The sequence below is a fragment of the Sorex araneus genome, chromosome 4, assembly GCF_027595985.1.
Source record: "Sorex araneus isolate mSorAra2 chromosome 4, mSorAra2.pri, whole genome shotgun sequence".
Classification (NCBI taxonomy): Eukaryota; Metazoa; Chordata; class Mammalia; order Eulipotyphla; family Soricidae; genus Sorex; species Sorex araneus.
In genome coordinates, this window is record NC_073305.1 from 35,256,234 (window position 1) to 35,269,569 (window position 13,336).

The 13,336-nt window shown below is 42.3% G+C and overlaps 1 protein-coding gene across 2 annotated transcripts in view; it reads left to right on the forward strand.

Moving 5' to 3' along the window:
* STAC (SH3 and cysteine rich domain) overlaps positions 1-13,336 on the forward strand; it is a 155,359-nt gene that overhangs the window by 103,850 nt on the left and 38,173 nt on the right. For both annotated transcript variants that reach the window (XM_004614581.2, XM_055135880.1), the window contains exons 5-6: positions 278-393; positions 7,929-8,004. In XM_004614581.2, coding sequence (XP_004614638.2) covers positions 278-393; positions 7,929-8,004 — 192 coding nt within the window. The remainder of the gene's footprint in view (positions 1-277; positions 394-7,928; positions 8,005-13,336) is intronic.

The following is a 13,336-nucleotide window of genomic DNA, read 5'->3' on the forward strand; positions in this document are numbered from 1 at the left end:
TAGGGGGAAACATATAAGAAAGGGAGAAAAAGCCATTCGTCGGAAGCACTGGGAGCTGAGAGACCTGGGTACTATAGCGAGGCCTGGCTCATAGGGACTTATTACAGGGCCTCATCTGGGAGTACAGCTTGACCACAAAGAGATCCCCATTTTCACTGGGAACTTAGGGCCAGCAGCTTCCCGCTCACCGTTCACCACAAGTAGAGTGGAGATTGTTGGCTGTGTGCCTGAAAGTGCTTGAGGAAACTTCACTCTCAGCCTTTCTCTTCTGTTGCAGCCTGTGGCAACAAAGTGGACCCTGTGTATGAGACACTTCGCTTCGGCACCTCCCTGGCCCAAAGGACAAAGAAGGGCAGCTCTGGAAGTGGCTCCGACTCACCTCACAGAACCTCTGTAATTGTCCTCATCATCTCTGTTCACCTTTGGTGGGGCGGGTGGTAGAAAGACCCAGGACAGGCCCAGAAACTGCAGTGTGAAAGGTTTCGCCCGAATATCTCCCAAGGGTCATTTGATTAGGGGTTATGCAACCTCCAACAAGAAACCCAGTGTGCCTCGAATAATTAGGGAGGTTAATTTTTCTCTTGCCAGAACATAGGTATTAATTTCTTTTCCTCCATCCAAGACCATGTGCTTCCTCTTCCCCAGTGCCCCATCCCTGTAAATATTAGAAAATGGATCTGAAACACATGGTAAGTGCTTTGGTCACAGGAGGAATGTTGTCAGAGAAAGATCATGGCAGCTGGGTCGAGCTCTCTTACCTGCTCTACCCCTGTTTGAGGAGAGCTCATTGTCCTATTTGCACCATCTTTTCTAAGACAAGGTTCACCTTTAGATAAGACTTGCCCTCCTCAGTAGCTCTTAACTTGGAACTCATTGGAGTTTCTGTGGATACTCAACCTCCAGAATACCTTTTTAACATTTTACATGATTTAAAATAACTGTACAGTGACCTATTGTCATCATCTTTTTTTTGTAAACAAGCAAACTAAAATTTATTTTAAAACAAATGACATTTTATAGTCAGTGAGTTTGTAGCATCTATAAAATGTTAGAGTCACAAGAAGTATTGCTATTTACACTAAAAAAATTCAGGTTGCATTTGATACAAGATATGAGTGTTTTTTTCCCCTGCAGCCAATTACAAAGAACAAAAAAATCCATAGGAAGTTCATATGTGTCTAATATCACAACTGTCAAAATTAATCATAGAATCAATTATGGTCCCATTTCTTGATAATAATAAAGGAGAAATTATATAAAAATGACCTTAGTTTCCAAGTAGAAATAGCATCTAAGCAGATTATAAATATTGTATTGTCATCATCTTATCTCTCCCTGTGCCAATCACAATTTCTATGAATGTCTCCATACTCTGTAGCTCATGCAGAATGCCACTATTTCTCTTCCAAAAAGACCTTCCTGTGTATGTTCACAGTGTGACCAGCTAGTAGCCTATAACCATTCTATTACGACACCCTTTGCTGGGCTTGAAACTTAGGGGCCAAACAGAGATGAGGCTCCCAATAGTGTGCCACACTATGTCCTCTTAACATCAGCTTAATACTGGGGGTACTGGGAAGAGGAGTGCAACACACTCAGCCTGCATGCAGATTGATTCAAGAAGAGCTGAGATTGCAGTGTGTGGCAGAGTTAACAGGTCATGTGGCTAAGTAAGTGATCCTCCAACAGAGGCCACATGGTTACCCTAGAGCCACCTTTTATTGTTTGTTTGGGCTTGTGGGGGCCTACCCAACAGTGCTCCAAGGGCTCCTCCAGCAGTGCTCAGGAGACCATGCATCGCCAGGGATTGAACCCAGAATTCCAGCCTGAAAAACATATCCTCAACCTTTCAAGTTATCTCCCCCAACCAAATGTTTTCTTTAAAGGTATTGAAATTCCTTTTTTCTGTGTGTCCTACTAATTTCTAGAGGCAAGAGCCCAAAATAGTGTTTACACTGTTCTCTTACAGAACTGAGAACTAATGTTCATTAATTGTTGTTGCTTTATTTAATGGCCAACTAGAAATTCAGTGCCATCACTTTACCAGCTCTCTAGAAGACACAAAAGAAAAATGCTGAAAGGTACTATAGCAGTTAAGGTACATACCTAGCAGGGGTTCAACTTCCAGTACCACGTGGTCCCCAAGCATTGTCAGGTATATGCCTACATGACCCCATTACCACTGGGGTGGCCCAGGTAACCCTGGCACCATAGAGATGGGACAAGATCACATCCTTTGGGCTCTTGCATAGAACCAGTAGCATGATTCACTGAGAATCATAGGTGGGGCTCTTGGGACTTCTGAAGATGGTTGGGAGCCCCCAACACACACACACACACACACACACACACACACACACGAAAGAAGTTGGAGATACTTTTTTTTCCTTATTATTCACAACTTACTCCTGAAGACCAAGCCAATAGTGAAATAAGTGGATGATGGTGCCATTGTTTGGCTTTTTAAAAAATACACTTTGTATGCCTTGTACTTTTATAAAGAAAAAGAACATATCATAAATGTGTTAAAGCTTCTATAATAACTTGTCATCTGAGTGCTGAAGGATTTCACAGAAAGATTGAAAACTTTAGTAAGCATTGCCTCAAAGCACTGAGGGGATAATTTGTCACATTTTATATCTGATCCTGATAATCTCCCTCAAAAGGCACTAAATCAAATTGACAGTTCCATTGATGATGATAATTCACTTTCTGAAAGAAAACTAGAGATGGTGCTAAGTGTGATGAAAACACAAATGCTCGTGGAAAAGGTTTATAGTATATACAGATAAGTTGTCGAAGAACTTGGTGTTTAGGTTAGATAATAACTGTTTGGGCTAGATAATAATAGTAACAATAATAGTCACTGTCATCTCGCTGCTCATCGATTTGCTCAAGCGGTCACCAGTAACATCTCCATTGTGAGACTTTTTGTTACTGTTTTTGGCATATCGAATACGTTTCGTGTGGGCAAGATACTCTCGGTAGCTTGCTGGGCTTTCCAAGAGGGGCAGAGGAATTAAACCCGGGTCAGCTGCATGCAAGGCAAATGCCCTATTCGCTGTGCTATTGCTCCAGCTCCACAATAATAGTAATAATAGTAATAATAATAGTAAAATAGTAACAATAATAATAATAACAATAATAGTAATAATAATAATATTAACAAAGTGAAAGTTGTTGCTCTTTTAATTTTAGTAAACTTCTAGGCCTTCACTGGACAAAGTTAAGACAAAGATGTAACCCATTAGAAGAGCAAATTTTCAAAGCCCGTATTCTTGGTTCATAGGAAGCCTACAACTCATCAAGGGCTCAGTTATGCTAAATTCAGTCTGTCTCCCCAGACCTGACTTCCAAGTCACTTCTTGTGGGTTTTTTTGGAGGGGGAGGGGCAGTGGAGAGGAGATGTGTCACACCAGGCAGTGCTCAGGAGTTACTCCTGACTCTGTACTCAAAGATCACTCCTAGAGAGGCTCAAGGAACTATCTCAGATAGTAGGCATCAAACCCAGGTGAGGTAAATGTAGTCAGATACCTTGCCTGCTATATTATCTCTCTGATCCCCAAGTCACTTCCTAAATAGGTTAAATTTTTTTGATTCTCATGTTTCTCTTCTCTATCCACCATCTCAAATCTAACTAGATCTTTCAACTTAAACTGTGTGCCCATGTTCCAGAGCATTCCTTGGGATCTCAAAATTTGCAGATCCCAACTGAGCTGATGTTTTGTTAGTGATTAAATCCTGTAATTCAGAACTCAAAATGTGTCATGAAATTACCGTTCCTCTCTATTACCAATGCTGGAGATTTCAACCTCATCATCTCAATCCCGGAATAACTGTGCTTCCCCCTTCCTTTTGAGTCTGTTCACCAATACTGCATTGATCTTTTAAAGAAAGGCTGTGTCCTTGGGGCTGGAGTGATAGCACAGCAGATAGGACGTTTGCCCCAGCCCAGGTTCGATTCCCAGCATCCCATATGGTCCCCTGAGCACCGCCAAGAGTAATTCCTGAGTACATGAGCCAGGAATAACCCCTGTGCATTGCCACGTGTGACCCAGCAAAAAAAAAAAACTGTGTCCAATATTCCCAATTAAAAGATTCTGTTAACAGGCTCGAACCTTTGGCACAGTGCTACCCAAAAGACTCACCTTTCTAGCACTCATCAAGTTCTGTAACAACCTTCCTATTGTATAATATGCTACTCCTCACAGTTTAAATGTTTTAAAGACCCAGATTAAGTTTTTTAACAAACTGTAGATTTGTTCTTGAAAAGTTCTTGGATCCTCCCAAACATGATGAAAAGCTCTCTCACACACCTTCAAAAGTTTTTTTTTCTGACAGTTTATATAGATGGTTGCATTGAAGATATCAGCTTTGACATCTTTTTCCTGAGCTAAATACTGAAAAACAGTATCGCAGGGCCGTGTCTCTTACACTCACTGCAGAAGGACCTGCCACATAGTGAGCATCTGCAAAATGCTTGAATAATAATAAAGAATTAGCAATGGTTGCTTGAAGACTTACTTCAAAACCCGCAGGGATCTACACAAAGCTTTATTGCTCACACCTCAGCTCCAGGCAATCTGCTGCTTTCTAGATCACATGCTTTCTCCATCACTGGTCTATCCTCCCTCATCTTAGCCTCTTTCTGGTCTGATCTTAGGTGTCCCTTCACTGGGGAAACCAGTTCATTAAATTGATTCTTATATTGCTTAGTAATTTTCACTCTTCATTTTATTTTTTTCCTTTTTCCAGTTCCATCCCTGTTAAGACTAAGCTGCCTAAGTGCATAGTATCTTTGCTCCCTGGTTTGTATGTCCCTTACTTTACACCAATAATTAGTGCATTTTGGTGGCTGTCAGTTTCACTCTGCAGTTTCATGAAAGTATAAAGCAACATCAGTAGTCTGGACCTATGAGTTCTCTGTGTGATTCTGATACCCACCAAAATCTGAGAACCACTGATCTGCATGAATAATCTCCTTCTGTATCATATATTTCCATTAAGTATGTATAGGCATGAATGAATAAATAGACATAACAGTCAAATTCCACAATTTCTAACAACTAAAGCCTACCGTAAGTTAAATCATTAGTTCCTAGTGTGTGAATTCTAGATCAATAGCTATAGCCTAACCCTGGAAACCTATTGGAAAGACAGATTGGGGTTATGGAGTCAAATCTACAGAATCAGAAACTCTGGGGATGAAGCCCAACAATGTTTTCATAAGCCCTCTAGGTGATCCCAATGCAAATTAGAATTTGAGGATCACTGCGCCAAATAAAGAATTTAAGATTTTTTTCCTGAGAAAGCAATCTTTCTAAGAAAACCTCTCCTTTCTTTTTCATACATTCTTATTTGCTCATATTGGTCTTGTTCCCTCTCTGAATGAACAGCTCCTGAATCACACATTCATAGTGACCCCTCAGCTGTATCTAAATCTGGGGATAAAGATTCAAGAAAGCTTACCGTATCCCTACCCTACAAAACAAGTCACATCTCCTTCTTCCTCGGGACAGTGGGCGGGAGTGGGGGTCATTGCTACCATCAAGTTGCTTCCCACAAGGTCACAAAAAGCTGCATCTCAGCCTGCAGCCACCTGCCCTTTATAAGTCAGGACAATTGTAAATCATGCAGCAACCTAGAAGAGAAACGCAAGTAGAACACAGAGCTCCCCACTTTTGTTGACCTCCATGCTGAATGGTCCACATCGCTGGTGAGGGTAATATAGACTCATCCCAGCCATAGCCAAGTCTGTCTTCACTGCTTGTGTGAGGCTGATAGGGGAGGGAAAGCAAATGGAAGTCAGCCCAGAGAGTCAAGGGCAGAGAGGAGGCTTTGCAGAGGTGGCCCTGCCCTGCCTGAATCAGCAGCATATGGCTGTCCCTATAGGCTGGGCTCCACTGAATTCATGACAAGGAGACATGCTCAATGACACGCCACAGTAGGCAGTGCACATTTTTCCCTTCACAGTGTTTGACTGATGGGAAGGAGCAGCAAAAACACCAGAGAGACAATTGAAGGATATTCTGTTTGCTTTCATGTCTGAAATAGCTTTGTCTCTGGCTAAGGCTGGACCCTACAGACTGACTTCTTGGGCCAAAAAGCGTTAGTTTTCTGAATGTCAGTAAGGCATCCATTCTTCACAGCCCATTTAGACTTCCTCTACTGATTCCATAAACACCTCTTGGAATTTTCCCCTCTGAAGACATTTTCTGAGACTACAGCAAGACAAAGATAAGTCAAATTGAACTTAAATAGCTGTCACTTCACTCATTCCCCAGAGTCCAACTTGCTGCTGTGGAAGAAAAAAGAAACAATTGATTGGTATTTTTTAAATGATTTTGCTTCCTCCCTGCAGGTCAGATAATAATGAACTTCAGCCTCCTGCCATTCTTACTTCCTAACGTGAGCACATCCCCATGTGGCAAAGCTTGGTCCCATCGGTTTATTTTCTTCCAGGGCTGTCAGATGCTTTGCTTTACATTGTCAAGAAGTCACTATCTGGCTGTTTCTAAATCGTTATACTTCCTTTAATGCACTTTCGAATGTTCTAGAATGAAAAAATAAAAAAAAGACTGGATGGCTTTGGGGAAGGTCAGCCGAAACCAAATTCAAAACACTTTCTGTGTGTTGGTTGGCTAGTTTATGAATAATCTTCAAGTTCATGAAATTAAATTTACATACTAAAAGAAATTTTTGTTCAAAAAGTGAGCTTTAAAGAAGCAGGGTATAAGTGACTTTGAGACCCTGTAGCATTTTCCCCCTTCTTTCTGATGTAGCATGAAAGTAAACTGAAAATAATCTCAAAGCTGGGTTGCTATATAACAAAAATCAGACTCTGGAGGGTGATGCTAAAGTACTCTGGAGCTGGCTAGGAGAGCCAGGGAGGTAAATGTGTTTCTTTATGATTAGATTTAAATATATTGTTCCCCAAAATGTGCCTTTCCCCTACAGGGCCCCTAAATTCCTCTTTGAAAAGGCTGTAGCTAGACAGATGGAGGCTCCCTGCCCTCTGAAATCAGGGATGTGAGAATAAGTGCTTCACTCCCAGCTGATGTGGGACGCTGCTTGGTAGCATGGCCTTTTCCCAAAGTGTGAATATTTCCACCGTCGCAATTTCTAACTGCCAGTGTGAGGATCCCGAGACAACAGCCCCTGCGAACCTTCCAATGATTCACTGGATCAAGTTCCATGCTTAAGAGCGTGAGCTCCGGAGAGAGAATGTGCGGGGTTCTATTCCCAGCTCTACTGCATGTTATCTATCAAGCCATGAGTGCAATTTCTGACTCTCTCTCTCTCTCTCTCTCTCTCTCTCTTTCTCTCTCTCTCTCTGGGCTTTAGAATATCACCCCCAGAATTCACCGATTGTAAAATTATTGTGAAAGAATGAGTGAGATGATCGCTTAAACATTTTTAGCTAGATCAGTAACACTAGCTAGTTAGAATAGTTGTTATTATTGCAACTGTTATTTATGTAATCTAAGTGGAAGAATAACTTATTTGAAAAGGTATATATATAAATGGCACAAAACAATTTTTGCTGCAATAATAACAGCATTAAACTCCTATGTAGATAATTGCATTTCTAAGTACAGCGTCCTGTTCTCTATAATATTTAAAACTCACTTATAAAAGAGTTGTAGTTCTACTGGAAGTGATATCACTAGGTCTCTTGCATTCACTCAACATTCACTGAACAACTCTCATGTTCCAACTCCCAAACTGACCAGACACCTGAAGAGAGGTGCATGAGGTGCGCGAGGTCACCGATTTTGAGCCTAGCCAAACAGAACAGACAGAAATAATTAGATTCCTAAGACAGAGCCATGAAAATGACACCTTTATTTTTTACTTGCATGAGAATTTCCTAGTGGGCCCGTGGAATCCCATTGCTCATGCCATGTTATTTTTTTCTTTTCTGCAAGACTTCAGATCTCGTGGAGGTTCCTGAAGAAGCTGATGGGCCAGATGGGTATGACCTACGGAAACGCAGCAACAGTGGTGAGTGAGGGAGTGGGAACTGGACATTGCCCAGCACCAAGAAATTCTATTGGTCATTGATCAGTCAGGTCAGTGGGTATGGAAATGAATTTCTGGCCCCTTACCTCTACCGGTGCTGGAATTCCTTTTTTTTTTTTTTTTTTCCTGAATCACCATGAGATAGTTACAAGCTTTCATGTTTGGGTTACAATCTCACAATGATCAAACACCCATCCCTCCACCAGTGCACATTCCCCACCACCAATATCCCCAGTATACCCCCCCTTTCCCACCCTCCCCTGCCTCCATGTCAGACAGTATTCCCCATACTCTCTCTCTACTTTGGGGCATTATGGTTTGCAATACAGATACTGAGAGTTTATCATGTTTGGTCCACTATCTACTTTCATGGTGCTGGAATTCAATCTGAGTAAGTGTTCAATGTTGTGAAGGAAAATGTGGCACAATGACAGGGATATCTGAGTAATTTGCTTACTATATTCCCAGAATTCTGCCGAGGTCTCACCTTATGAATTTATTTATATTGTTATTTGTTAGGAGTCACTTCCAGACCCTTCTCTGTGTTGATTCCCCCACTGACCTACATTAGACTACCTAAACATACCGCAGAGAAGCCTCTCCCTGTGACGCCTGAGACCAGAGACCAGGGGGTGATGATGACAGTGATAGGAATGTGGGCCTTGTCCTTGGCAACTTCTGCAGCAGAGAGAACTAAGTCTCTAAAACTCGAGTATGCGACCCTAACCAAACACGCTGTTATTATTTGCTCACAGTTTCACTCCTTAGTAAAGTGATTTCTAAAAGGATCATCAAATGTTAACTTCATTTTACTGCTTACTAACTTTAAGAAGGGAAGAAACACTTTTCAAGACCCAGGAGATAGTACAGGATTAGGACTCATGACTTGAAATGCACCTGACCCTGGTGTCATCCCCCAGGAATGACCAAGTATATCCCTGAGGCTACTACCAAGTATATCTCTGTACCTCTGCTCCTACCAAGTATACCAAGTATACCAAGAGGCCCTCAGCAGCACTGGGCCAGAGCTGCACCACATCCTTGGACCCTCACATTGAACTGCTGCCCCAGCTGGAGTGGTCCAGGACTCCCTGAGCACTGCTCGGGAACCCCCGCCCATCCCCAATAAACTTCTTAAACCAGACTTTAAAGAAACATGACTATCCCTGATAAATGCATCTTGCCAAGCCTCTTTGACAGCAGTCAATATTTAATCAAACTAGGTTCAGAAAAAAAAAAATTTTTTTTCTTTTTGGTCACACCCAGAGATGCATGGGATTACTCCTGGCTCTCCACTCAGGAATTACTCATGGCAGTGCTCAGAAAACCATATGGGATGCCCGGGATTGAACCCTGGTCGGCCATGTGCAAGCCAAAGGCCTATCCACTATCATTCCAGCCCCAAGAAAGTTTTTATGAAGCATTTACTCACCCACAAAAGTATGTAAGCCACATCCTCAGGTTCTTAATCTAGCAAGGCTTTCTTGTGCTCAGGTGGTCATGTAGGCTGTATTCTCAGGGAAGGAGTTGTCCCTGCGGATTCTGCACCAAAGCACATAGAGGCTCAGCCTTAGACGGCTTTTCCACCTGACTTCTGAAACCTGCCTTCTCCAGATGAAGAGCCTGGGTGCTATCCTCAGTCAGTAGCCTCTGCAGCCTCGCCAGCAGCTAGCTCCCTTGCTCCCCGAGCTCTAGCAACTCGTGTCTGGCTCATCTCTAGTTAGGACCGTGCCTCTGTGATTCCCACAAGGCGGTACGCGCTTATCTTCCCCTGTGAGTCTTCTAAATAAGTCCCTGAGTTCCCAGTACCCAAACTCCCTGGCCAAGCCTGCGGACATCTGCTTTAGTGTGTTGCCAGAAAAAGGACTCTGGCATCATAGGGGTGAGCTGTACTTTTAGATCAATGCAAACAGCCGCTTCATACTAGCATTGCCCTGAGAGACAAAGTAGAGAATCAGATGATGGGGGAAGTTCATGATGAAGCAGAAGGAGGCAGGAGCAGCCAAGATCCAGTTTGCCCATCATGGCAAGTCCAGCAACTAAAGTTGGTCCCAACCCCAGAGTTCTTCCACTTCTGAAGAATATATTTTTCAGAGACTGGTATATAAACCAGACCTGCTTTTAACTGATCAGCTGCTCCATCCTCCCAGGCTGACTTTGCCTGCCACCGGTGGCTTTATACTCACTGAGGCAATCTTCTTTGCTCCGTGGCCCCCTCCTGCTCTGAGGGCAGACAGCCCTAGCTGTCTGTGCTGTGGAACTGGTGATCTCTCCATTCAGTTGCTGAGATAAAGACAGTAAGAACACCATATCCAGGAACTAGACAGTTGGTACCAAAAAGGTAAGGTGCCCACCTTGCACACGGCCAACCTGGATTCAACCCTTGACACCCCATTTGGTCCCCCAAGCACTGCCAGACTCTGAACACAGAGCCATGAGTAAGATATGAACACAGCTGCTGTGTAGCCCAGAAACAAAAAACAAACAAATGAACAAGAAAACCACCACATTCACAGAGTGTGGGGGCCTCTTAGGGGGATAATAAATAGATTATCCCATTGGATAGCCACGTTGGTGGCTCTTAATCATCATTTAAAGTATTAGACATCTATGCTGCACTCACACCTAAAAGCCAATGGTTTGAAGTCACTGGTCTATTCATGAGCAGTTTTCAGAAGCTCTCTGTGGGTTTGTGAAAAGTTATTTCTGCTAACTACATGGTACACCTGGATCTTATAGCAGGACTGTTATAAATACTGATATAGAAATGTTCTTATTATAAATTCTGGGTTTTATGTCTACATTAGCAGTCCATGAACTATTTCTCCTGTTGTTACCAGTCTGTGGGTGTAAAAGCATTGAAAACCACTGTTCTAACCTACTGGTCACAGCCATCTGAATGTAGCAGAGACAGTTTAAAGTTCTTTTTTGTTTTTTTTGTTTTTTGTTTTTTTATTTTATTGAATCACTGTGAGATACTTACAAGCTTTCATGTTTGGGTTACAATCATGATGACCTCTTAGTGTATGTGTTGCAAGCCATAATGCCCAAAAGTAGAGAGAGACACCTTAAAGTTGACACAGTCTTTGCCCTTGATTCCCCCACTGCCCAAAGCAGCTCACCACACCAACCATCCCCACTCAGAAAGTAGAAACTCCATCCTCCTCAGGAACCAGGTCAAGACATTAGGCATTGACCAAACTTGCCTCTTTCCTTACATCTCTTATCAAATGTATCTTAGGATTTTTCTAGGGTGTTTGCCTTGCACGTAGCCAACCTGGGTTCGATTCTTCTGCTCCTCTCGGAAAGCCCAGCGAGCTACCGAGAGTATTCTACCCACACGGCAGAGCCTGGCAAGCTCCCCATGGTGTATTCGATATACCAAAAACAGTAACAACAAGTGTCACAATGCAGACATTACTGGTGCCCGGTCAAGCTAATTGATGAACTATGGGACGACAGTGCCAGTGCAACAGTGCAGTGCTTCTATATCAGCAGACTGGACTCTGTTCCAACTGTTCTGGCAGCTTTATTGTTTCTGCTGCTGAAAGTAGCCCAGTTAGTAGCTAGGAACTCTATTTGAGATTTATTTACCAGAAAGTGTTCCTTCATAGAATTCTATAATATGAAGAGCTATCCTTCGAAATCTGATAAATTGGACTAGAGAGAGTACAGTGAGTAGGGCGCTTGCCTTTGTATGAAGTCAACCCAGACTTAATCCCCAGCACCCCATATGTTGTACCGTGCCATGAGTGATCCCTGAGCCCAGAGCCAGAAGTCAGCTCTGAGGACAGCCAGGTGTGACCCAAAAACAAACAAAAAAAAAGGAAATTAGACAGCTCTATGAAGTGTGACTGCTGTTAGTAAAATCATCATAAGATTACAAAGTTTCTGAGGTACAGTGGAAAGCTTCCTAGTCCAGCTGTGGTCCATGGACCAGCACTCCAGCCTCTGCCCACCAGAAAGGCAGAATCCAGAAAGTCTGTCCCAGACCTACGGAAACAGAATTTGCTTATGATTCTGTGCTTTAACGTTTCAGCAATAGGAATAAAGTTTATTTAGTATGACGCTATTTCTCCCAGCTCACACATAGACACACAAACACATTATGGAGATAAGGAAACCAAGGCATACTCAGAGACACAAAGTTGATTATTTGCCCTCTCTTTTATGTTAAGGGCCATTTTCACAGCCTGATTCAAAAATAATGCTGTTGAAAGAACTTAGCAAGCAATATACCTCCAAAAAGCTTTGGAGATCTATTAACTATTCCTTTGATCAGCAATGGCTTTCTTTACAACGCACTCTTAGAAACTTGGGAGATTAATTATGCAGCAGTTTGCTTCACAACATTTTCCTTTGATTTGACTTAATCCCTTGTGCATGTGGTTTGAGATACCACACAAAGAAAGGCCACTTCAGAGCTCCATGTCCACCCCGCCCAGGCAAGACCAAGATGGGGCTGGCTTTTCAGCAGCAGTGCAACAGCTTCTACTCACTGCCAGTTCTGTGTTACATATTTTATTTATGTTCTGGAAAAATATCACAGTGTATGTAGGTATTATTTCTGCCAACCAGGGGTGATGTCAAATTCTTAGAGGAATATTTCCAAAGCCACTGTAGAAGAGGGTACAAGTCATACTATTTTCTCGACTGCTAAGAGAGCAGTCTCTGCTTTTTCTCTTATGAAAGGTCTCGGGCAGGTCTAAGTGGTTCTGGTTATTGTTTGCAACACAATTCCTGGGTGAATCGGGAATCTGAAGGGGAGAGAAAATGTTCTTCACCTTTGACTCAACTGCTTGAAACGCCACTCGGTGAAATGTAATGAGCAAAGAGAAAAATAGAATCTGCCTGTTGCAGCTCAAAATGCCAAGCAGTGACATGACTGACGACTTTCAATAGCTGCATGTCAATATGACTACATGTGATCATAATCTTTCTGGTAAATAAGGAAAGGGGACAGGACATAACAAGATAAACTCCAGAATAATTCTTCAAAAAGAACAACTGATACCTGCTTGACGAGGACATTACAAAGCCCAATATTACTTTATTTGGCGGTACAGAAAAAAAAAACTGGCCAGAAAGAATAAAGACATCTCATAATTGGGAAATTTTATAAGTCTTTGGGAAAATACCCTGGTTCTGGTCCCCCTTCAGTGGACAATTTCCAAGTTACAGATATACATATTTATAATATGTTTCCCTAGTACCGTATCTTAACCAAGTAAAGTTTTCTTTAAAAAAATATGAAAGCTTGTAACTATCTCACAGTGATTCAATAAAATTTTTTTAAAAAGTAGAGTAGATTCTC